Below are 27,023 nucleotides of genomic sequence, written 5' to 3' on the forward strand. Positions count from 1 at the left end.
AGTAAGAAAAATGGCTGCGTTCTTCATATGACTTACATTTTGAAGTAACACAATCTGTATCAAGAACATGAGATGTTTCTAAAAATTATGCTGATATTGTCATAAGGTACGAGTTTCAATAATTATATATTTGTTTGTCCATTAAGTGCCATGTCCTCTGATGAAGGTGATCATGGTCCTTCTGTGACCATGTTGTTCTTGCCAAATTCTTCTACAGAAGTGGCTTCCTGATTTGCCATTGCCTCCTTCTGGACAGTGCCTTTACAAGACGGGTGATCCCAGCCATTATCAATATTCTTCAGTGCTTCTCCGCCTGGCTTCAGTGGTCACATAACCAGGACTTGTGATATGCACTAGCTGCTCACATGGCTTCACGTGACCCTGATCAAGGGGCTAAGCAGGTTCTACACCTTGCCCAAGGGTGACCTGCAGGCTAGTGGAAGGAAGGAGAGCCTTAGACCTCCTTTGATAGAGACATATCTCCCCAGATACCCATAAACATATACACAAGCTGTTAGTAAAATGTATTACTCATGGAATCATATTTTATGTCCAGATTTTTGTAGAACTATTCTGGATAGTAATCATCCAATGAAATATTCCAGCAGTGTGTCAGGTTTTAGGTTCCTGTGCCAATGGAAGGAATTGGTACAGAAAAGGCTGCAAGATAGTGTTCTCAAAGCTAACCAGTCTACAGGGACTCCTATGAGTGTTTTGGCAAGAATAGAGTAAACACCCTCAATTACACTCTTCACATCTCTTATACAAATCACATCAGCTAACGAAAGAACTGAGATGTAGGGTTAAAATGTTTTGGGAAAACAATTGTCATAAATAAAAAGAAGTGAGAGTCGGTAAGTGGGTAATTATCCAGTGCAGTTGTATGATGTGCTGCTTCCTCTTTCAAATACTATTAGAAAATTGACAGTGTGTTCAGTTTAACTCTCCAAACGTTCATAATAAACTACAGTTATTTCATCAGGAAGTGGGATAAGGGTAAATCTGCCAGATGTCAATGGTACTTTGCTTTGCTGTGAGTGAATCTATTACCATACATGGATATTTAGATATCTGCCTTGTCAGTGTGTCAGTACTTTGAGTCATAATCATCCAGTCAAAGGGAGATACAGCATGAAAACAAGTTTTTCAGCCCACCAAATCCATCTGGGCCATCAGGCAGCCCTTGTTGCTCTGAGCCTACCCTTACCCATTTTATTCCCCTCTTTGATGTTGTATGTGCTTAATATGAAGCAGACTTTAACCACATACATTAATATATCACAGATACAGCACTTCCAGTAGGAGTGGATATTTACCCTAATACAATCAAGTAATGACGGTATTTTGATTAAAAAAAAATGACTCAAAAACATATTAAATGATGTCATTTTTGAAGTTGCTGTTCAATTATTAAAGAACTATATTGCCTAAGGCTAATGAAAGGCAAACACTTAACCATGTCAAAATAAGAACTTCAAAGTATTTAATGCCGAGAAGTGTTTTAAGTCCCAAGATAACTCTGGGAACTCAACTCATACAGTTCTCAAGAATCAATAACACTCCTGTCATTCTTACCCAGGCTCTTTGGACCTCACAAATCCCATTCGTGAATAATTAGAATTTCTTGAGAATGCCAGATGTGACCTAGAATTACCTCCACAATATTATTGAAGAACTGATTTTTCTCCGCTCTCTCAGCTTATGCAATCAGGCAACTAATTTTAAAAAGTGACCTAAAATGTCGCTGGAAGCACTAAAGCAAAGTCAGCTGTTATGAAACAGCAAGGGTGAAACAGAACAGTTCTGTGTATTAATGTTCCCTTCTTAGCAGAATGAATTCTGCATATCTGTTGAAACTGATAACACAGTTCTTAAAACAGTTCAAAAACTTTTCAATTTGCTGATGGTGTTTTTTCGCAAATTATAACTTAGCTAATTGTTACCTTGACATGTACTTCCTCTTTCTTCATATCCAGCGTTACACAGGCACTTCCCTATTGGCACTAGCCATTCTCCATCAGTGCTGCAATACATCCTGGGTGGGTCCTCCTCCTTGGAGTGGTTTACACAGGAACCGCGCACCTCCACAAGAGACAGAGAGTCCACCCCAGGCACCGTGTCTGGGAACATAGCCAAGTTCCTGGTGATGAAAGGACACTTTTTGAAGAAGACTCGCACTGACACTAAAGCGACACAGGCACCAACATCTTGAAAGGCCAAGTAGAATCCTTTCTTGTTGATTGGTCCAACCTCACGGACCTCAGTGTTCAGCTTGAGGATTCGGTCTCCCAGGTCCATCTGAGTGAAACTCTCATCTGCAGCAATAGTGTCAATCTTCACAAACTGGCTTTCTCTAAACTTGACAATGTGATCTTCATCAGACTCCATATAATAAAGATTGAATGTTTCTTTACAGGAACCCAATACGAGAGGGATGCTATTGCAATCTCTCAAAGTGAACTTAAGTTCCACATAGACCTTCTGAGCAGAATTCCGTGGAATCCAATTTGTCCGCAGCCAATTGTTCTGGCTGGCTTCCATCACATTGCAAACCTGGTAGGTACGAATAGGTATGTAGTGTTCATCCACTCCGCTGATTTCTTCCCACTGAAAGAAAAAGAAAACAATGATAACATAATAATTCTCAGCAAACCTAATACACGTGGGGACAAAACTCTCTTTTGATTGATTGATTTAGCTGGATTGTCATTATGTCCAGCTATCTGACTGAAAACCTTTCAAAGAATCATAAGTTTAACAATCACAAGCAGGTTGCCAATAGAATGAAGAAATAACTGGCACGATTAGAGGCTTGGCTGCTGGCATATTGAGTAAATACTCTACCACATCTTGTTAGTACAGCAGGCCTAATTATTATGATCTCATTCCCTCCTCACACAGTCACACACAATACACACCACTCCTTCCTCACCATGACTGGGACGCCACGGTAGCATAGCGGTTAGCACAGCAGTCTTACACCCCAGAGTTTGGAGTTCAATCCCAGCGCTCCCTGTAAGGAGTTTGTTCGTCCTCCACATGGAACACATATGGCTTTCCTCCAGGAGCTCTGGTTTCGTCCCATGGCCCAAAGATGTACCCGTTAGTAGGTTAGTTGGTCATTGTAAATTGTCCTGTGATTGGGTTAAAGCTAAATTGGGAGTTTCTGACGGTAGAGCTCGAACGGCCGGTAAGGCCTATTCTGCACTGCATCTCTGAATAAATAAATAACTAGTCCAGGTACAATCATTAAACTGTTGCCATACAGTTCTTGCTTAAAATAGTGGGTGGACATCCTGGAATCGGTGATGGGTGACAGTTCTGTGGAATTAAGCAGCTCCGTTCATGGAGATGATGACCCAGAAATGCAAACTTTTACATGAAGCATTCAAAAGCATTGAAACCAGGGTCTCACTCACACACTGCCAACGTTGTACCAGAAATTCAGTAGGCTAGCCTGCAGATCTTAGCCTACCAGTCACCTCAGGTAAGAAAATACCTGAGTCCAAGAAATAAGCCAATAAGTAATCTCCAGTTGGGTGAAGCCTGGTCTGGATTTCAGCCTTCATTTCCTCAGGCGCCAACCAAATAGATGATGCATTGTATGAACAAGCTCAGTTCCAGCTTAGTGGCTAGTGGCAGGACACCCATTGCATGCCTACATTGTATGGATGGTAGAATTTAAACAGAAATGAACCAAAAATGGGATGTCAAGAAGTTCCAACACATCTGACAGCCATTTCAGTGCTTTGGAAGTGTGCTCATAATCATAATGAGAGAAGAGGGTCACAGTGGCATAGCAGTTAGCATCACTGTTTGTAAGGGGTTTGTATGTTCTCCTAGTGACATGGGTTTCCCTGGGTGTTCCTGTTTCCTCCCACATTTCAAATACCTGCAGGTTACTAGGTTAATTGGTTACAAGCGTGTAACTGGGCGGCGGGGGCTCATTGGGCCATAAGGGTCTGTTTCCATGCTGCTTCTCTGAATAAAATAAAATGAATAAAAATATAAAAATATGCTCGCCAATACACACACAGCAACCGCCCGTGAACAGCAATATGATGGATAAGATGTGTTGTAGGAAAGGTGGATGGATGACCTCAGAGCATGGATGAACACTTAGACTTATGATATTGTAGCCATTAGTCGGACCTGCTTGCACGAGGGGCAGGACTGGCAGCCCAATATTCTAGGGTTCTTGTGTTTCAGAAGTGATACAGCAGGAAGGATTAAAGGGAGAGGTCAGACTGGATAACTCATCTAGTGAGGCTTTATGGGTGGAACTGAGGAATAAGAAAGGTAAGACCAGGTTAATGGGGCTATATTAGACACCAACCAACAGTCTGCAGGATTTAGAGGAACAAATTTGTACAGAAAGATCGCACTTTGTTGCAAGAAACATAAGGTTGTGATAGTAGGTGATTTTAACTTTCCACGTATTGACTAGGAATCCCATACTGTAAAAGGATGGGATGGGATAGAGTTTGTCAAGTGTGTTCAGGAAAGTTTGCTTAATCAGTACCTAGAAATTCTGTGAGAGAGTGTGTAATTCTTCATCTCCTATTAGAGAATGAGAGGGCAGGTGACAGAAGTTTGAGTAGAGCAACACTGTGCATCTAAAGATCATAATGCGATTAGTTTCAAAGTAATTATAGAAAAGGATAGATCTAGTCCTTGGGTTGAGATTCTAAATTTGAGAAAGGTCAATTTTGATGGTGTTGGAAAGGACCTGGTAATTGCAGATGAGGACAGGTTATTTTCTGGTAAAGGTGTACTTGGTAAGTGGGAAGACGTTAAAAGTGAAATTTTGAGAGTACAAAGCTTATATGTGCCTGTCAAAATAAAAGACAAGGATAACAGGTTTCAGGAGTCTTAGTTTTTGAGAGATATTGAGGCCCTGGTTAAGAAAAAGAAGGAGCTGCAAAGCAGGTATAGGCAGGTGGGGAAGAAAAGTTATTTGAGGAGTATAAGAAATGCAAGAGAATACATAAAAAAGAAATCAAGAGGGCTAAAATAAGGCATGAGGGTTCCCAAGGTGAAGGAAAATCCTAAGGGCTTCTACAAATATGTTAAAAGCAAAAGTTCGAAAGTGGTAGTAGATGTTTGCCCCTCTGAGTGGAGGCCTGTAACTAGTGGAATGCCACAGGGATCAGTGCTGAGTCCAATGTTGTTTGCCATTTATATCACTGATCTGAATAATAATGTGGTTAACTGGATCAGCACATTTGCAGATGACACAAAAATCAGGGATGCAGTGGGCAGTTTACAGAGGGATCTGGACCAGTCGGAAAAATGGGCTGAAAAATGACAGATGGATTTTAATGTAGACCAATGGGAGGACCAGCCTACGGATGTCTTACACAGTGAGCAGTAGAACATTGAATAGGGTGATAGAACAAAGGGATTGGGAATATAGGTTCATAATTCATTGAAAGTGGTAGATAGAGTCGTAAAGAAAGCTTTTGGCATATTGACCTTCATTGATCAAAATATTGATTGCAGGAGTTGGAATGTTATGTTGAAGTTGTATAAGATGTTAGTTAAGCCTCATTTGAAATATCGTGTACAGTTTTGGTCATCTAACTACAGGAAAGATGTAAATGAGATTGAAAGAGTACAGAGAAAACTTACAAGGATATTGCCGGGACTGGAGGACCTGAGTTATAAGGAAAGATTGAATAGGTTAGAACTTGATTTCCTGGAACGTAGAAGATTGAGGGATGATTTGATGTAAATGAGATTGAAAGAGTACAGAGAAAATTTACAAGGATATTGCTAGGACTGTGGGACCTGAGTTATAAGGAAAGATTGCATAGGTTAGAACTTGATTTCCTGGAACATAGAAGACTGAGGGAAGATTTGAGGGGTATAGATAGGGTAAATGCAAGAAGGCTTTTTCCACTGAGGTTGGGTGAGATGACAACTAGATGTCATAGATTAAGGGTGAAAGGTGAAATTTTTAAGGGGAACGTAAGGGCAAACTTCTTCACTCAGAGGGTCATGAGAGTGCAGAACAAGCTGTCAGCATAAATGGTGGATGCAATTTTGATTTCAACATTTAAGAGAAGTTTGGATAGGTACATGATGGGAGGGATATGGAGGGCTATGGTCTTGGTGCAGATCGATGGGAGTAAACAATTTAAATTGTTCAGCACAGATTAGATGGACCAAAGGGTCTTGTCTCTGTGCTGCGGTCTTTTATGAATCTATGTAAAGACCGTATTTCTAATGTCATAATATTAATTGAAAAATAAACCTTGCTTGGGCCTTGAGCTAATTTCCCATTTCTCCTTTGAAATTATCACATGGGATGCTTTCTGTTCACCTGAGCATGAAGATGAGATCCTGCCATTTATGAGCAGATAATGGTGGTCAGAAACCATTAGAAAATGTGGGAAGTGCAAACGTCGAAGACTCATTTGCAGAACCGTTTCTGGTTTTACCCCTCTAAAATCTGCTCAGGAATGCCACCATCAAGTTGAAATCAATAGAAGTATACAAACCATTTATTAAGGCAAAGAATTCTGTACTCTAAGGGCTTGTGTCATCTGTCAAGGAAGTCTTCCACGTGTGCAGTGATAACATTGTGTCACCGATTGTAAGCTTTAGATTCACTCATTGAGAGAAATCCCTTTTGTTGACTTTGTTTTGATATGAAATGATGATTGAATGGATCTCACTGCAGCAGACGCTCCTCTGCATTCATCATTTTTCAGAAGACGATAAACAAAGCTTTGGAGGTAAACTAGATAAATGCGATCCATAACCGCCAACCCCCGCCCATACCAAGGTGAGGACATAGGTCCACAGACTCCAGAAATAACTGTGTCCATTTGAGTGCAATATTCATAGTCATTCCCCCTGGTTCTACAGAAGCCCTTACTTCCTTTCTGTAACAGAAGGCAGTATAAATAGAGTGTGCATTCAGTTTTCCTGGTCCATTCATTCCTTTCATTGATATTGAGCAAACCTTCCTATCTTCATCATTCCTCCACTGACACAGATCACACCTTCACTCTCTTTGTTGACAGATAAATAAATAAATGAATAATAGTAAGGCCATAAATAAGCAGGATTAGTCTATTTGGCCCATTGAGTCTGCTCCACTACTCAATTGTGACTGATTTTTAAAAAACCCATTCTCCCCATAACTTAGCCAATTTACCAATCGAGAACATATCCATTCCGCCTTAAATATAAGCAATGATTTGGCCTTCACAGCCCTCTAGCAATGAATTCCACAGATTCATACCCTCTGACTGAAAAAATGCCTCCTCATCTCAGATCTAAAGGGACGTCCCTTTACCCTGTGGCTGTGCCCTAGACTCTCCTACTAATGAAAACAGTCTCTTCATATCCAGTCTATCCAGGCCTTTCTGTATTTGGTAGGTTTCAATGAGATTCCCCTTTATCCTTTTGAACTCCATTGAGTATATACCCAGTGCTATCAAATACTCCTTATACATTAAACCTTTCATTCCTGATATCACTTTTGAACATCTTCTGGACCATTTCCAAGGCCAGCACATCTTTCTTTAGATACAAGGCCCAACGTTGCTCACAAGATTCCAGGTGTGGTCGGCCAATGCTTTCTAGAGCCTCAGCAATACAATCTTGATTTCATATTATCATCCTTTTGAACCGAATACAAACATTGTATTTGACTTCATAACTACTGTCTCATTCTGCAAATTAATCTTTAAGGAATCTTGAAGTATGGCTCTCAAATCTCTTTGCACATCCAATTTCTGGATTCTCTTCAATTTACAAATGTGCCTATGTTTTTATTTTTCTAACCAAAGTGTATAACCTAAACTTCTCTAAAGTGTGTTCCATCTGCAGTTTCTTTGACCATTCTCCCAACCTGCCCAGATGCTTCTGCAGACTTCCTGTTGCTGCCGCACGGCCTGTTCATCCACCATCTTGTTGTTGTCTTCAAACCTGGCCACAGTTGACAAAGAGCACAATCCCAATTGACAATGAGCACAACCCTCATTAACAAAGAGCAGACCATCACTCCTCATAAAAGCAAGAGATTCTGCAGATGCTGGAAATCTAGAGCAAAACACATCAAATGCTGAAGGGACTCACAAGTCAGGCAGCTTCCTGTGGAGGGGAACAAACAGCTGATATTTCAGGCTGAAGGCTTCATTAGGATTTTATTATCACTCCACCATTGCCAGAGATCACACATGCACTCTTTTTATTGCTAAAGACCACAAATGCCTCCCGATATTGACAGAGATCACAACTTCAATCCCCTCATTTACAGTGACCACACCTACACTCTCTCAAACACAGATCACATGTCACTTTCCTCATTGACAGAGATTACACCTTCATTAGTTCCATTGACTCCTCTCACTTTCTTTTCTGAAACATACACTCAGAGGCGAGTTTATTAGGTAACTTCTGTACCTAATAAAGTGGCCACTGAGTGTGTGTCTGTGGTCTTTGCTGCTCAAGGTTCACCGTGTCATGCATTCCATAAAACCATAAGACCACACAATATAGGAGCAGAATTAGGGCTCAGCCCATCGAGCCTGCTCCGCCATTCCATCATGGCTAATTTATTATCCTTCTCAACTCCATTTTCCTGCTATCTCCCCGTAACCTCCAACACTCTGACTAATCAAGAATCTGTCAACCTTCACCTTAAATATACCCAATGACTTGGCCTGCACAACCATCCATGAGATAGAATTCCACAGATTCACGACCGTCTAGCTAAAGAAATATTTCCTCATTTCTGTTCTAAATGGACGTCCCACAATTCTGAGGCTGTGCTCCTTGGTCCAAGACTCTCCCACTATAGGAAACATCCTCTACACATCCACTCTATCCAGACCTTTCAATATTCCATAGGTTTCAACAAGGTCCCTTCTCATGTTCCTAAACTCCAGCAAGTACAGCCCCAGAGCCATCAAACACATGTTAATCTAATGTTAACATTTACATTCCCAGAATTATTCTCATGAACCTCCTCTGGATGCTATTCAATATCAGCACATCAGGGATGATGCCTAGACATGACTAGGCATCATCCCTGATGAAGATGAAAGAGCTTGTCCTTGAAACGTCAGTTAAAATCAATACCTGCACCCAGCTGGAAGTCCAAGAAAAGTTTATTCATCATATTAGATTAGATTAGATTAGATTCAACTTTATTGTCATTGTGCCGAGTACAGATACAAAGCCAATGAAATGTAGTTAGCATCTAACCAGAAATGCAAAGAATAGTGTTATTTACAAAATAATTGTGAATAAAAAGTAAGTGCTGCAATACACAAATACAAAAGTACTGAGACAGTACGATATGGGTGCAATACTGCTTAGCGCTGTGATGTGAAGTTCAGCAGGGTCACAGCCTCAGGGAAGAAGCTCTTCCTGTGTCTGCTGGTGCGGGAGCGGAGGCTCCTGTAGTGCCTACTGGATAGGAGGAGAGTAAAAAGTCCATGGTTAGGGTGAGATGCATCCTTGATTAAACTTCTCACCCTGCCCAGGTAGCGTTTATGGTAGATGTTCTCAATGGTGGGCAATTGGGTGCCAATAATCCACTGGGCAGTCTTCACCACACGCTGGAGTGCTTTGCAGTCCGATACGGGACAATTGCCATACCACACTGAGATGCAGTTGGTGAGTATGCTCTCAATGATACAGTTCTGTCAGTATCCTGGGACAGAGGTGAGCTTTCTTGATGCTCCACAAGAAATAAAGGTGCTGTTGCGCCTTTTTGATCAGGATGGAGGAGTTCAGAGATTAGGTGAGATCCTCAGAAAAGTGAACACCAAGGAATTTGATGTAGATGGGGATGTGAGTGTGGCTCCTAGCATGCCTGAAGTCCACAATGATTTCCTTGGTCTTCTGGGTGTTAAGGGCCAGGTTGCTGTCGGCACACCACGTGGCCAGGTGCTGGAGCTCATCCCTGTAGGCTGTCTTGTCATCCCCTCTGACCAGTCCAACCACTGGCATCTGTGAACTTGATTATGGAGTTAGAATCATGTACAGGAACACAGTCATAGGTGAAAAGGGAGTAAAGAACAGGGCTCAGCACACAGCCTTGAGGCACGCCAGTGTTCAGGGTGAGAGTGGAGGAGGAGGGGTTGTCTAGCTTAATTGATTGGGATCTGTTAGTCAGAAAGTCTGAGGTCCAATTGCAGATGGATGAGCTGATACCAAGCTGGCAAAGTTTGGCAATCAGCTTGGAGGGGATCACAGTATTGAATGCCGAACTAAAGTCAATGAACAGCATTCTGACGTAAGAGCTGGGGCTGTCCAGGTGGGTCAGGGCAGAGTGAAGTGCCGTGGAGATGGCATCCTCTGTTGACCTGTTGGTGTGATAGGCAAATTGATAGGGATCCAGGGTAGTGGCAGACAGGATTTCAGATGTGATAGAACCAGTCTCTCAAAACACTTTGCAATGATGGGGGTGAGTGCAACTGGTCAGAAGACATTCAGGCCCGTGGCAGTGGAATGCTTTGGCACTGGCACGATGGTGGTGACCTTGAAGCTTGTGGGGACAACTGCCTGGGCCTGGGAGAAATTAAAAATATAGGCCGCGAAAGCACTATATCCCGTAACCTCGACATCTCCTGAAATCCAAGGTTCTCTGCAGTTATTGTCTTTACCTTTTATTCTGACAGGCACATAACAAGCTTTGTACTCTCAAAATGTCATTTTTGAAGTCCTCACACTTTCCAAGAAAACAACCTTTGCCAGAAAACAACCTGTCCCAATCCACACTTGCCCAGTCATTTCTGATACCATCAAAATGGGCCTTTCTTCAATTTAAAATCTTATCCCGCAGACCAGACCTACCTCTTCGCATATTTTCTTTGAGTCTAATGGTACTGTGGTCACTGGATGCAAAGTGTTCCCTGACACAAACTTCTGCCACTTGCCCTATCTCATTCCCTAATAGCAGATCTAGTATCACACACTCCCTTGTTGGGACTTCTACGTACTAATGAAAGAGTTTCTTAACTCCAACCACAAGGATACTACATCTTCCAAGCCTATGTCATCTATTTCTAAGGATTTGATTTTACCAGTTTTTACCAATAGAGCCACTTCAGCCTCTCTGCCTACCTGCCTGCCCTTTCAATACAGTGTGTATCCTTGGATGGTAAGTTCTCAACTATGACCTTCTTTCAGCCTCAACTCAGATGCCCACACCATCATACCTACCAATCTCTAACTGCACTACAAGATTATCTATCTTATTCCGTATACAGTGTGTATTCAAATATAACACCTCCAGTCCTGTATTCATCACCTTTTTTGATTTTCACCCCCGTTACAATTTAAATCATCCCATTGACTGCAATTTTGCCCTATCATCTGCCTGTCCTTACTAACTGCCCATCCTCAGCTCATCACCCCAGTTTCCATCCCCATGCCAAATTAGTTTAAACCACCCAGCAAATCTGCTCGCAAACATATTGGGCCCCCTCAGGTTCAGGTATAACCTGTCCTTTACTTACATGACATGCCTTCCCCAGAAAAGATCCCTATGTTCCAGAAATCTGAAATGCTGCCCCCTGCAGCAATTCTTCAGCCACACATTCATCTGCCAAACTATCCTAATCGTACCCTCTCTAGCACATAGCAACAGTAGCAATCCTGAGATTACTAATCTGAATGTCCTGCTTTTCAGCTTTCAGCCCAACTCCCGATATTTTCTCTTCCAGATCTCCTCTTTTTTCCTACTTATGTCATTGGTATCAATATTTACCATGACTTCTAGTTGTTCACCCTTCCCCTTTAGTGTTACAGATCATGGATCTGATCCTAAACATCCCTGACCCAGACAAAGGAGAGGCAACATATCATCTGGGGTCCCTTTCATGTCCACAGAATCCGCTTTCTGCTCCACTAATGATGAAATCCCCTATCTCTACTGCATTCCTCTTCTTCCCCTCCCTTCCCTTCTGAACCACAGAGCCAGACTCAGTGCCAGAGACCTGGCTGCTGTGGTTTCCATCACTTTGTTGTCTCTTCAAACAGTATCCAACATTTATTATTGAGAGGAAAGCCACAGGAGTACTCTGCCATTCAGAGATGCTCTTCTGCACACCATTGCTTTAACATGTGGCGTCTGAGTTACTGTTACCTTCCTGTCTGCTTGAACCAGTCTGGCAATTATTCTCTAACTACTCCCATTAACAGAGCATTTTTGCCTACAGAAATGCTGTTCACCGGATGTTATTTGTTTTTCACCGCATTCTCTATAAACCCCAGAGACTGCTGTGAACGAAAATCCCAGGAGAACAGCCATTTCGGAATTACTCAAACCACCCCACCGGGCACCAGCAATCATTCCATGGTCAAAGAGACTTAGATCATATTTCTTCCCCCATTCAGATTTTTAATCTGAGCTACTGAACCTCATGATCAGGGTTGGATGTTTTAATGCAGTGAGCTGCTGCCACATGATTGGCAGATTAGATATTTGCACTAATGAGCAGGTGTACAGGTGCAACTGAAAAAGTGGCCACTGACTGTATAGAAATATATATATATATATATATATATATATGCATAGGCAGCTCCGCCAACTCACATCACTAACCCACCCCTCCATCACCGCCTCCCACCCTATGCTTTCCTGTAGCCACAAGTATTTGGTTTATGCATAACTTATTTTACTCAATAAGTTATATTTTGCATTCAGCAGCTAAGTGACAGCACACCACTGCTGACCTTAGCAATAACTGCTCACAAATCGAATGATGTCTGTGGTGTGAATATTCCCCTTTCTGATATTGATTTTGTTCTGTCGTGCAGTGAATCTCTGCTGTCCATGAAGCTACCCAAGCAGGCAATCACACTGAAAAACCCACACAGATGACAAAGCAGCTTTTTTTTTTAAAACAAATTCTTTTGAGAGACAGGTAATGCTTTTCTCTCTGGAGCAAAGGAGGATGAGAGATGACTTGCTACAGTTGTAGAAGATGAAAAGAGGCATAGATAGAATGGATAGCCAGTCTTCTCTCCAGGGTAAAATGAAGAGGCATAATTTTAAGGTGATTGGAGGAATGTTTACGGGGAATGTCAGAGGTAGTTCTTTTTACGCAGAGTGGTCAGTGCATGGTACATGCTGCCAGGGGTGGTGGTAGAAGCAGGAATATCAGGGGCATTTACGAGACTCTTAGTTAGGCACATGTATGATAGGGAAGTGCACTTCATGCACATGGTCTGCTTTTTCTATCAGCCATGTGCCTACCTAAGGGTCTCTTAGAGATGTTGGAGGGAAGGGTTAGATTGATATTAGAGTAGGTTATAAGATCAGCACAACATCATGCATGAAGGGCCTGTCTGTGCTATACTGTTCTATGTGCTAAGTTATGATGGAATTTGATGGAATCACAGAGACAGAGTGATAGGGGGAGACGATGTGATACTTAAACACTCTGCCTGAGGTGATGGTACAGGCAAATACATTATGGGCATTTAAGAGACTCTTAGAAAAGTACATGGATGAATAAAAAAAATGGATTGCTATGTGCAAGAGAAGAGTTAAATGTTCTTGGAGTAGGTTAAAAGGTCGGCACAACATCGTGAGCCAAAGGGCTTGTACTGTTCAATGTTCTATGTACTGTAAGTAAATTCTAGATGGTACAAATGGGGATAAAGTAAAAATGTAGTAATCACAATTTGATGTATCACTTTGAAAATGATAGAATATGGTAAAAATTATTCATAGGAAATTGAACTTCATGCACATAATATGCTTTATCTGGGTTGGGGCACTGTTCTGTAGTAAATGGGCTTTGAACACAGTTATGAATTTTGTTACATTCCATTCAACATGGCTCAACATTGGTACTTCCAGAATAGTTCACAAAGAGGTTAAAGCTTTCATCAATTCAGCAATTTGAAAAGGATTTTGCTCTGTGAGGACTTTGACAACGTACTCAGTGAGAAGAGGGAAAGACACATCTGGAATCCATATTTATATGCAAACACCAAAAGTTGCTGTCAGTTTCACCAAGTTATAACATCAAACATTGTCAGCCTTACCATAATTATGCCTGCAAAATTTGAGATATTTCAGCTGAATGTATATTAAAAAACAGAAAATCCCAGAATTAGAACTTGCTTTTCCCAACTGTTTGACCATTGCTGGCTATTATATCTTCAAAGCAGAAAATATAAAACTAGTTAACTCTTTACATAACGGATCCTTTCTTCCTATTTTAAATAGAAGCAGGTTTGGTTGTCTGGATGAAGCAAAACCATTCCTGATGATATCTCTATCTGATGGCCACATTTGAGATTTGGCATGTTGTCGGATATTCTAACAGGCTTTTACAAAGGCACTGTTGAAAGTATCCTGACTAGTTGCATTATGTCCTGGATATACTAAGGCAATTCCAATGCACAGGATTGTGTGTCTGCAGAGAGCAGCCCAGTCTATCATAGGCACAGCCCTCCACAGCAATAAAGGCATTTACATGAGGGGCTTTCTCACAGCAGTGGCATTATCATCAGCCATCCCCACCATCTGGGTCATGCCTTCTCACTGCTACCGTTGGGCAGGAGATAGAGAAGCCCGAACCCCACACTACGTTCAGGAACAGCTTCTCTCCTGGAATCACCAGGTTCTTATACCCACCTGCACAATCTTAACCCCACTTCAGCAAGGGAACACAAGAGACCACCTCTCGCACAATCATAGACCTGTTTCCGATTGTGTTTTTTTTTACAAAATTCACGATTCATTTATTATCAAAGAACGTATAACTTATGTAACCTTGTGATTTGCTTGTTCACAGGTAGCCACAAAGCAAGAAAATTGAAAAATCCCAATGAAAAAGAACAAAAATCAATGACCAACACTCAATGCACAAGAGAAAAAAGAAATAAAAATCATGCAAGTAATTAGATACTGGTCTGACATAGAAATTTACAGCGCATTACAGGCCTTTCAGCCAACAATGTTGTGCTGACCATGTAACCTACTCTAAAAACTGCCTAGAATTTCCCTACTGCATAGCCCGCTATTTTTCTAAGTTCAATGTACCTATCTAAAAGTCTCTTAAAAGACCCTATAGCATTTGCCTCTACCACCGTCACTGGCAGTGTATTCCATGCATCCACCACTCTCAGTGTGAAAATCCCCCTGACATCCCCCTTGTGCCCACCTCCAAGCACCTTCAAACTATGCCGCCTCATGCTAGTCATTTCAGCCCTGGGGAAAAGCCTTTAGCTATCCACATGATCAATGCCTCTCATCACCTTATACACCTCTATCAGGTCACCTCTCATCCTCAAGTTCACTCAACCTATTCTCATAAGGCATGCTCTCCAATCCAGGCAACATCCTTCAATATCTCCGCTGCACTTTTTCTGTAGTCTCCACATCCTTCCTGTAATGAGGTAACCAGAACTGAACACAGCACTCCAAATGGGGTCTGACCAAGGTCTTATATAGCTGTAATATTACCTCATGGCTCTTGAACTCAATCCTATGGTTTATGAAGGCCAACACACCATACACCTTCTTAATAGCACTGTCAACCTGTGCAGCAGCTTTGGGTGTCCTATGGATACAGACCCCAAGATCTCACTGATCCTCCACACTGCCAAAGGTCTTAACATTAATATTATATTCCAACATCAAATTTGACCTACTGAAGTGAACCACTTCACACTTATCTGTGTTGAACTCCATCTGTCACATCTCAGCCCAGTTCTGCAACTTATCGATGTTGCACTGTAACCTCTGACAACCCCCCAGACTATCCACAACACCCGCAACTTTAATGCCAACAGCGAACTTACTAAGACATCATTCTACTTCTTCATCCAGGTCATTTATAAAAATCACAAAGAGGAGGAGTCCCAGAACAGATCCCTGTGGAACACCACTGGTCACCGTCCTCCATGCAGAATATGAACCATTTACAACCACCCTTTGTCTTCTGTGGGCAAAAAAATTCTGGATCCACAAAGCAAGGTCTCCTTAGATCCTATGCCTCATTACTTTCTGAATGAGCCTGGCATGGGGAACCTTATCAAATGCCTTACTGAAATCCATATACACTACATCCACTGCTCTATCTTCATCAATGTGTTTTGTTACATCCTCAAAGAATTCAATCAGGTTCATAAGGCAGGACCTGCCCTTGAAAAAGCTATGCTGACTATCTCTGATCAGATTATGGCTTTCCAAATGCTCATAAATCCTGCCCCTCAGGATCTTCTCCAACAACTTGCCCATCACAGAAGTCAGACTCGCTGGTCTATAACTTCCAGGGTTACCTCTACTTCCTTGAAGCAAACACCACCATTCCGTATCAAAAATGAGTCCTCAGATCCAAACCCCAGAGCAGCCAAAATCTTTTTTATCAGTTCATCATATTAGTGAGCATGAAGCACAGCAGCCGGGGCAGTTTTCGTAGTTATAACACCATGGAGATGACTTGCAGAAAGCGAGTGAAATTAGCTCTCGTCCCAACCGACACACTGTCTTGTCAGTCAATTGTCTGTAGACCACCTTTTTTTCTTCCTGTCTTGTATTACTTACGGTATTTACGATTTATGTTTTGTGTGCTGTCTGAATCTATGTGTCTGTGATGGTGCTGCAAGTAATTCTTTCATTGTATGTGTACCTCACTGCACTTCTGCATGTGACAATAAAGAGAATTTGTTTGTCACCTTCACCATTTTGTTTCAGCCGTTTCTATTGTCACAACTACTTTGAAATGTGCCCTATGTGTCCACTAATGTAACATTTCATTGTGTGGTGTCAATCTCCAACACATTCCAAATGGGCAGAACAGTGCAAATCTGTCCTGGATGAAGAGGATGCATTTAGACCACCTACTGCAATTTCAATGGGCTTTGTGCCACAAGATCTATCCAAAATTGCTTTGTTGCCTAGCTGTATTTGGAATATCATTCATCAGGTTCTTCTAGATATTGCAATCAATATATCAAACATAATAGTCTTAAACAGGGGTTCCCAGCTGATGGTCTACAGATTTCTCAGTTAATGGCAAGGGTCCAAGGCATTATAAAAGGATTGGGAACCTCTGATCTAAAAGTACCAGCACAGTTTAGCACCATATTGCTAGGGCCAAGGGGTATCTCTGAAAGTTTTGTGCAAATTTCTTCGGCACTGATGTTCCACTTGTGGAGGAAATTCAAGAGGTCATGTGTGACAGAAGAGACCTTTACACTCTAGTTCCTTTCTCCATCATCTCTAACACACACTTAGCTTCTCCGTCATCTCTAACACACCCTTAGTTTCCCCATCACCTCTGACACACACTTAGCTTCCTGTCTCACCTTCTCTTGTAACTGATGGAGATGCAGCACCTGCTCTTTCCCACCAATTCTCCTCCCAGTGTCCTGGGCCCAAAACACTAACCTGTGCAGGTGAAACAGCCATTTTCTCCACTTCTTTCACAAGGACATGGAACACTGAAGCAGTACTAGACCACTCAGCTCCTCATGCCATGGCTGTCCTCCCATTCCCTCATTCAAGACTCACACATTCCTGTCCCAGCAGGGTCCAAAAACTGAACCAATCAAGTTTTGACTTAAGAAATGAACTGCAGTGCACCAAAGGAAGTGAAAGTATTGAAAAAATACCTGTAATTATTAAGGTAAAATAGTGTTATGACATGATTTAATGGCATGGTTTGAATATCGTAAAAGTATAATAGGTGGTTGTGTTGTTTAAGTTGCTTCTCCCCAAGAAGTGAATAAGAATTTTGCAAGTTATCCCAATTATTGGGGTAAATAATATTGTCATTCAATTTCATCCATTTTGTCTAGAAGTAAGAAGTTCATCTCCCAATATAGGCAGTGTCTTCTTGATGGCTGTTTTATAGTAATAATGAGACAGATTGATCAGTTCCTCTGAAGTACTTCTTTTCCATTCGTGTTCAGAAACTTGTTTATTTCCCATTCTCATTCCAATTTCTTGATCCAAGGCTCCTCTTGTGCCAAGATGAGGCCACTCTCAGGGTAGAGGATCAACATCTTATATGCCGTCTGGGTACCGTCCAACCTGATGGCATGCATATCAATTTCTCCTTCCGGTGAACAACTTTCCCCACCCACCTCCACACTTCTTCTATTCCCCACTCTGACCTTCCCCTTCTTTTCATTGTCTACTACATCCCTCTAGGTCCCCACCTTCTTCCCTTTCTCCCATTTTTCACTCTCCTCTCCTATCAGATTCTATCTTCCCCAGCCCAAGACCTTTCCCACCCACCTGGCTTCACCTATCACCTTCTAGCTAGTCTCTCCACCCCCAGCCCATACCTTTTTACTTAGGTATCTTCCCCCTTCTTTCTCAGTCCTGATGAAGGGTCTCGGTCCAAAATGTCGACTGTTTACACTTTTCCATAGATGCTGCCTGACCTGATGAGTTCTTCCAGCATTTTGCATCTGTTGCTTTGTATATTTCCATACAAGGGAGATTACCCTGCTTGCCTTTATTTTAAAATAATGATGATGAGGCGGGAGCAATCCAGAAGTACAGTCCTAGCCTTAGATACTCCTGCGACTGGGTACTAGGCTAGCATTTTATTTTATTAAATTCTTGTCAGTTTATGCTACTGCTGGCCTTTTAAATCATGTTGCATATCTTCAATAAAGTTGAATTCCACCAGTGTCTAAATTACATATTCTGTACTCAGCAAGACCAACATGAAAAAGTGATTTGATTGAAATAAAGTATTTAAAGCACCAGTAATGAAACAATCTGTTTGCAGTAGCATCACAGCTGTAATTACTTTCTGTATATTCCTGTGTGATATCCTTTGAGCATACTCTTCAGCTGGGGATCGCTTAGCAATCTTGACTTTCATCTTCTGTTTAATAAAGTTTTAGCCTGTGTTGTATTTTTAAAGCAATGTTCAATAAAAGATCTTCCAGGTGTCAGCAATTATATGTAGGGTTTGAATAAGTGAATATAACGATTTTGTGCTTCTTTTGAACATATTCCAAAGTGTAACCTTCTGCACTAATGCACAAGATACACAATGTTTTTCCTTTAAAATGAGATTTGCCGTAACTCCTATCCCTCAGCTCCCTGCTGTTCCTTCACAATCCATCCCCTTGTGAGACGAGCATGAATATAAATATAAAGGGCTTTCATAAATAATTGAAACAAAATCTTAAATGCTGTTGTTGACTAACATCACTTTCCTTCATCCCATGTGCAACAGATTTAGGTACAATTAGCCTGATGGGAGGAAACTTCTCAATTGCTGACAATGATAACATAGGCTGCAAGGAATGATGCCAGCTATTAAAGCTAAAAATAGTGCACTGAGCAGAGCATAGGGAAACAATTTCTACAGCATTCAGTCACCTAGATGCAAAAATGTACTTGATTTCTCATCTCGGTGTTTTGCTTTAGATATGTGTATGTATAATATCCAATAACAGAAATATACATGCTCTTTTTTTTCTTATGAATGTAAATACGTTACATCAATACTTCACATAAGCAGCTCACAGGATGAACTTGATTGGTAATATCTTATTCATCTGGGAGCCCTCCAAGTATTCCTACTATAATGAAAATACTTTTATTGATACAAGTTGTTTCCCACGCTTGACTACAGGACGGGAAAATACCAAACCACACAGTGTTCTCCCATCTTAGTTTCAGAAAACCCTGGGAGGTAATCTCAAAGTTCTGCAAGGTCAGAAATAATAAAACAGTCTCCAAAATTCTCTGACAATCTTCAAAAACAGCATTGGAGGAAAGGAATCCCTAATGATTTCCTGATGGTGTTCTATGGGTAAGGATAACCTCCAAGACTCAGTTAAATACCAAAAGATAATTGAGTGAAACTTTTGTTCCTTTTTCTGACATTTTGACACACTAAATTCTCTTTTTTTTATTTTAGTAGGCCACCTAACATGATTTTTATTCTATTTTATTTTGTACCTACTGTTTGTCACATGTGTTGTAGTCACAAAAATCATAACTCAAATGTAAGTCTTCTTTTATCCAGCTATTGGAATGACTTTAACCTTAAGGTGGGATGGTTCAGTGAACATTCAGGCACCTGAGTCTGCAGGCAAGGAAAACACATATGCGTGATCCTGTTGTACTCTCTGACACAACTGAAGACTGCTTTGGCATTGTGGGCCAAGCATATGGGTAATATCAGGGCCTATTGCTGGCCTTTTCTCTTGCCTTCCAGTTCAGAGTAAATATATTATCAAAATACATATATGTCATCATATACAACCCTGAGATTCATTTTCTTGCAGGCATACTCAATAAATCCAATAATCATAATAGAATCAATGAAAGACCGCTCCAACAAGGTGGACACCAGTGTGCAAAAGACAACAAACCGTTCAAATACAAACATAAAGAAAAAAGGAAAGAATAATAAAAAATAAGTAAATAAGCAAGTAAATAAATAAATAAGCAAAAAACTATCAAGAGCATAAGATGAGGAATTCTTGAAAGTGAGTCTGTAGGTTGTGGGAACAGTTCAGTGATGGGGCAAGCGAAGTTGAGTGAAGTTATCCCCTGCGGGATTGAGCTTTCTCCGAATCCCTAATCATGAAGGAGTCCACAGCTAACTGAAGCACACTATAATGTAGGAACAAGTGTAGGCCATTCATCCTCATGGCTCAGTCTCTATCTTAAACTCATCCATCTGCCTTTGCCCCATGACAGTTAATATAACCATATAACAATTACAGCACGGAAACAGGCCATCTTGGCCCTTCTAGTCCATGCTGAACACTTACTCTCACCTAGTCCCACCAACCTGCACTCAGCCCATAACCCTCCATTCCTTTTCTGTCCATATAGCTATCCAATTTAACGTTAAATGACGATATCGAACCTGCCTCAACCACTTCTGCTGGAAGCTCATTCCACACAGCCACCACTCTCTGAGTAAAGAAGTTCCCCCTCATGTTACCCCTAAACTTTTGCCCTTTTACTCTCAACTCATGTCCTCTTGTTTGAATCTCCCCTACTCTCAATGGAAAAAGCCTATCCATGACAACTCTATCTATCCCCCTCATAATTTTAAATACCTCTATCAAGTCCCCCCTCAACCTTCTACGCTCCAAAGAATAAAGACCGAACTTGTTCAACCTTTCTCTGTGACTTAGGTGCTGAAACCCAGGTAACATTCTAGTAAATCTTCTCTGTACTCTCCCAATTTTGTTGACATCTTTCCTATAATTCGGAGACCAAAACTGTACACAATACTCCAAATTTGGCCTTACCAATGCCTTGTACAATTTTAACGTTACATCCCAATTCCTAGACTCAATGCTCTGATTTATAAAGGCCAGCATACCAAAAGCTTTCTTCACCACCCTATCCATATGAGATTCCACCTTCAGAGAACTATGCACCATTATTCCTAGATCCCTCTGTTCTACTGCATTCTTCAGTGCCCTACCATTTACCACGTATGTCCTATTTTGATTAGTCCTACCAAAATGTAGCACCTTACATTTATCAGCATTAAACTCCATCTGCCATCTTTCAGCCCACACTTCTAACTGATCTAAATCTCTCTGCAAGCTTTGAAAACCTACTTCATTATCCACATCTCCACCTGTCTTAGTATCATCTGCATACTTACTAATCCAATTTACCACCCCATCATCCAGATCATTTAATGTATATGACAAACAACATTGGACCCAGTACAGATCCCTGAGGCACATCACTATTCACCAGCCCCCAATCTGACAAACAGTTATCTACCACTACTCTCTGGCGCCTCCCATCCAGCCACTGCTGAATCTATTTTAATGTTCCTGCCATTAAAATATATTTAATTCAGACTTAAAATCATGAAGTGAAACAGTGTTTTTTTCTTTTTATAAGACTGATTTCCACATTACTGTTACTCCTTATGGAGGAAGTGTTTTCTCTTCCTGATGCTATTCAATCTAGTTTCAAGGCAATAGAGATTTTTCCTTGACTCTTCACACTATCAAAATCAAGTCATTCTATTCATTACAAAATCCAAGAACAATCAAACAGACCCTCACTCATCCTCCACATTTCAAGAAATAAAACCCTTTTATCTATTCTTGGTATAAACTAACCTTCAAGTCTTTAAAAAAACAGGACTGAGTTGAGAGTGAACAACAGGAACCCACAAAATATCTGAAAAGCCACCGGGTTGGTTTTGGGGAAAAAAACATTAACTGGGGAATCTAAAACCTTTTTTGGATACTCCCAGTGTGTCAGGATAGCACTAACAATGTTAGAGATAAACAAAGTAAAATCAACTATTTTAAAATTCATCACAAGAAAATATGCAGATGCTAGAAATCCAAAGTAAACACACACAAAATGCCGGAGGAATTCAGCAGGCCGGGCCATTTAAAAAATATTTGCTTTTGACAGGTTTTTGAACTATGCACTTCTTCAGTGCCTACTGCTGTAAATATTGGAGAGCACTTGCTCACAACTGGAATTGAATAAGAGCCCAATACATTTAATATCCTTGCTCATTCTCTGTCCTCCCATTTTCTTTACAGCTGTTTTCAAGGACATTTTTCATCAAGCTTAGAAACATTGGACTTTGTCCCTTTTGATGTAAATTTGAAAAATGAGAAAGCATTGGATTTTTATCTGCTTGTTGGCTTACTGCTGAGTTTCTGGTAGCTGTGACTCTGAGTAAGGAAAGCTTCCTTTGGATTGGATAATTGTAACTCCTTTATTCAAGAGTGGATGGAAACTGATAGGAAGAACTATAACCACTTAGTTACATATTTGTTTTATGGAAAATAGTAGAAGCTGCTATTAAAGCTAATATTGTAATCTAGCAAATTCAAAACCGTTTGGACGAAGGGGACTTAATTGGTATGCTATACTGAGATTTCCTGAAGGCATTTGGTATGGTGCACAGAAAGTCTGCTGAGGAAAATAAAAGTTAGGTTATTCTCCGATAACCTAATCTTCATCTCCATCTGAGATGGTGCCGATGACTGGTAATTCATCACCTGCAGTTCTGATGGGAATCATCAAATATTCCCATTCAGGATTACTACAGCTGAAATTCACAATCAAAGGCATGGGTACTTCAGTAAGCAGCATTGTTGCATAGTTGCATTACTTATTTAATTTTTTTTATGTGTACAGTACTGTGCAAAAATCTTAGCACATATATATAGCACTCGGGTGCCCAAGCCTTTTGCACAGTGTACTGTATTTGTCAATGTGAAGCAGAGGTGGCAGAGAAGAAGTGTCATGGGAGGGTGTGGCATTTGTACAGAGATACCTAGTCTTGGGACACCAGGCAAGGTCATTTGATTCCAAACAATTGGTTTATTGATAATTACAACATGTCTCCCTAGTGCTTCCTGCTCCCTCCCCTCTCCCTTTCCCTTTTCCCAAACGTGATTGTCCTCACCCTGTACCCTTTCCACTTTCCATCCAAAATAGAGACCCATATCAGAATCAGGTTTGTCATCACTCACATATGTCATGAAATCTGTTTTTACTTTTGCAGCAGCAGTACAGTGCAATGTCCTTTTTACAGTGCTGTGCAAAAGTCTTGTGCCTAAGTCTTCTGCACAGTACTGTACTCATTGTAATTTATAGCTTTTTATCGCTGCGTATTGCAATGTACTGCAAACAAACTTCACAACATACGCCAGTGATATTGAACCTGAATCTGATTCTGAAGTCTTAAAAAAACACTGGTCCGCCTCAGTGAGAAAGCAACAGGATTTGTCAAAAGTCACAAGATATCTGAAAGCAACACACATCAAAGTTGCTGGTGAACGCAGCAGGCCAGGCAGCATCTCTACGAAGAGGTACAGTCGACGTTTCAGGCCGAGACCCTTCGTCTGGTCCTGATGAAGGGTCTCGGCCTGAAATGTCAACTGTACCTCTTCCTAGAGATGCTGCCTGGCCTGCTGCGTTCACCAGCAACTTTGATGTGTGTTGCTTGAATTTCCAGCATCTGCAGAATCCCTGTTGTTTGCGTTGTAAGATATCTGAAATCTAGCCAGGATGGCTCAGGAAAATATCATTAACCAGAAGATCTAAACCTTTTTAAGATATTTCATTGTATCCAAATAATGGGAGAGACGAGGCCATAGCAGGACTTGGGCATGACAACCAAGCATCAATGCTGATATCAGATTAGTCTCATACTAGCACAAGTAATCCAGAGGTCTGAACTTATCCTTCAGAGACACATGCACTTTGTGGTCCAGGGTAATTAAATAATTTTGCAATATTAAACTGGTAGCCATGAGAGAACTGAGTAATCCATAAGACCACCCATTTCATTAAATTCTTTAGAGAGGTAAATTGGAAATGGTCTAACATTTATGACACTGCATCTTCAACAGTATGATTGATCCTTAATTGCTTCATAAAATGGTTTAAAAAGCCCCTTTGCTCAAGAACAATTGAAAACAAGAAATAAAGGCTAGCCTTGCTAATAGTGGCTGCACTCTATAAATTAATAAAAATAAAACATAATGGACAAGCTAATACATATTGCATGTTGAGATATTTTAATAAAATAAAATATTAATGGGAATTGTTTGGACAAAACAAGGAGATTTGTGAGCAGTGAATGTACAGTTTTCAAGCAGGAGAAAAAAGGGAAAAACAAGATAAATTTAGGATCAATTGTGAGGTAATTCCTACGCTGAGTTCTGCACATCGGGCAGTCAGGTACAGCAGCAGCGATGCAGTTCATTTCCTGCCCCTCTCTGTAAGGAGTTTTTACATTCTCCCCATGAAATGGGTTTCTTCTGGATGCTCTAGTTTCCTCCCACATTCCAAATACGTGCAGGGTACTAGGTTAATTAATCAATGGGTGTAATTGGACAGCATGAGTTCGTTGGGCAGAAGGGCCTGTTACTCTGCTATACCTCGAAATGGAAAGAAGTGGGGAAAGAAGAATACACGGCTCTATGGTTTTGAAAAACTGGGAAAGAAAAGTCAAGGAAAGACATTGTGAAGTCCCAATTCCAATGAATGTAGGGTTATGTAGATTACCAAGTAGTAGTAGTGTGATCACAATTTGAGTATGATGTTCTGCTAAGGGGGTTTCTGTTGGTGGGTCCTCAGGTGGCTGTAGCAGCCAATACAGGAGCTGCATATTCTCGTACACTGAGGCCAAGAGTTAAGGAGTGGCTGTGGTTAGTGTTTGGGCTTTTAGGTTGCGCAGTCTCTCCTTTCACAGCTGCTGCTGGTTCTTTGGAGCGCAGTGGAGGGCATTCTTATGTATCACAGCTCCATCTTGAACAAATTTCCTCCAGGTGTACCTACTGAGTGCAAGTCTTCCCAGTTTTTACAGGTAATGTTGAATTTCTTCAGGCAGATTATGATGTTATCTTTGAAGCATTTCCTTTGTCCACCAAAATTGATAAGTGGTATGGGATTGCAGACTTGAATACTACGTAGGGATCTGTACAGGCATTGTGAGCCGAGAGGGATTTCTCTGCACCATGTTACAACAGTATAGAAATGAAAAACTGCATTTTTGGTATAACTTTTCAGGTAGTGAACTTGTTATTTACCCAGGTGATACATAGCTGATGCCCCAGCAATTAAATAAAAACTCCTACTGTAGAAAAGTATAGGGTTTCATGGGCTTGAAAATAAAGGAAATGTAAGAAAGGTCTAAACATAAAGAAGCGTTTTGAAAATAACTGGTTGATATTTCAGAGCAGACTTGAAAGTGGGGTTGGACAGAAAAGATGCAACTGCTTTCTGAAGTGTTACTTATAGAGCACTTTAAACAATGTATTTGAAGAAATGGCCCTCGAATAAATGCCATTTTACATTTGAAGCACAGTTTCCAAATCTCAATGTAAAAACTGCAAAGGGCTTAATTTATTATACTATATTCGTATGAACACAATCTCACAGAAATAATAATGGAATTCATTTTCGGATACTATGTGATCTATAATTTTATGCAAGCATCAAGTGAAACTCATACTTATTTTCTGCTTCTGGGTACAGGAATAATGTTCAGAAGATCATAAAATTATCATTAGTTGTTAAAACATGTACCAACCAAAAATTATGATAAAATTATGTCTGGAAATTCATTGCTGCTTTGTTAACAAATGCTACTTTGTTCCTGAAATTCAGAGCTATTTACGTCAATAGAAATGAATTTTAGAGGCAAAGTTTAACCGTACTGTACTGGTCATTTTGGGACTGGGAATAAATCTCGAGTTAAATGAATCTTTATAAAAGGTATAGACAGGCTTTTTCAGCTGAGGTTGGGTCGGACTATAACTAGAGGTCATTGGTTAAGGGTGAAAGGTATAAAGTTTAAGAGGAACAAGAGGGGAAGCTTCTTCACTCAGAGGGTCGTGAGAGTGTGGAATGAGCTGCCAGTGCAAGTGGTGCATGCAAGCTTGATTTGAACATTTAAGAGAGAGTTTGCATCAGTACATGGATGGTAGGGTATGGAGGGCTATAGTCCCAGTGCAGGTTGATGAGGAAAGGCAGTTTAAATAGCTCAGCATGGATTAGATGGGCTGAAGGGTCTGTATCTGTGCTGTACTCTTCTACAACTATGACTCTTCATAGTATTAAATATTTCAAAATATAGCGCATATAATCATGTGATATTGGCAAAGGAAGCACATGATGTATAAACAAACGAAAATAAAAAATGCTGGAAGGAATTCAGCAGGTTAGGCAGAATGTTTGGAGAAGCAACGTTTAATGCTTTGGGCTGTTGACCTGTTATAAACGAAGAAATGGAATCAGCATGGGTTTGTAGGTTGCAGAGACAGAGGAGTGATGGTGGAGGTGGAGAAAATGACTCGGTGATAGCAGTGCCAACTCAGAGGGTTGATAAAAGTTTGTTAATCACATAGGGGAGTGTCATATCATGGGGATTCCTGTGGTGGAGCTCAGACTCCACAGCATTTATTGGTTCATTGATGCTAAGTGCTTTGAAAGCTGGCAGAAGACTGACTCCCAAATTTACCACCTGTGAAAGTTATCAAAGTTTTTAAAATGTCAGGCACATTAAGAGACATTCAGTTTCCAGACAGGCTTGACAGTCTGC

General features: G+C 40.8%; 1 protein-coding gene across 2 annotated transcripts in view; it reads right to left on the reverse strand.

The window, feature by feature from the left end:
- Positions 1-27,023, reverse strand: part of LOC140198893 (ephrin type-A receptor 3-like) — a 289,537-nt gene that overhangs the window by 221,059 nt on the left and 41,455 nt on the right. For both annotated transcript variants that reach the window (XM_072260103.1, XM_072260101.1), the window contains exon 3: positions 1,944-2,607. In XM_072260103.1, the coding sequence (XP_072116204.1) occupies positions 1,944-2,607 (664 nt within the window). The remainder of the gene's footprint in view (positions 1-1,943; positions 2,608-27,023) is intronic.

The sequence above is a fragment of the Mobula birostris genome, chromosome 6 (genome assembly GCF_030028105.1).
Source record: "Mobula birostris isolate sMobBir1 chromosome 6, sMobBir1.hap1, whole genome shotgun sequence".
In the NCBI taxonomy this organism is placed as follows: Eukaryota; Metazoa; Chordata; class Chondrichthyes; order Myliobatiformes; family Myliobatidae; genus Mobula; species Mobula birostris.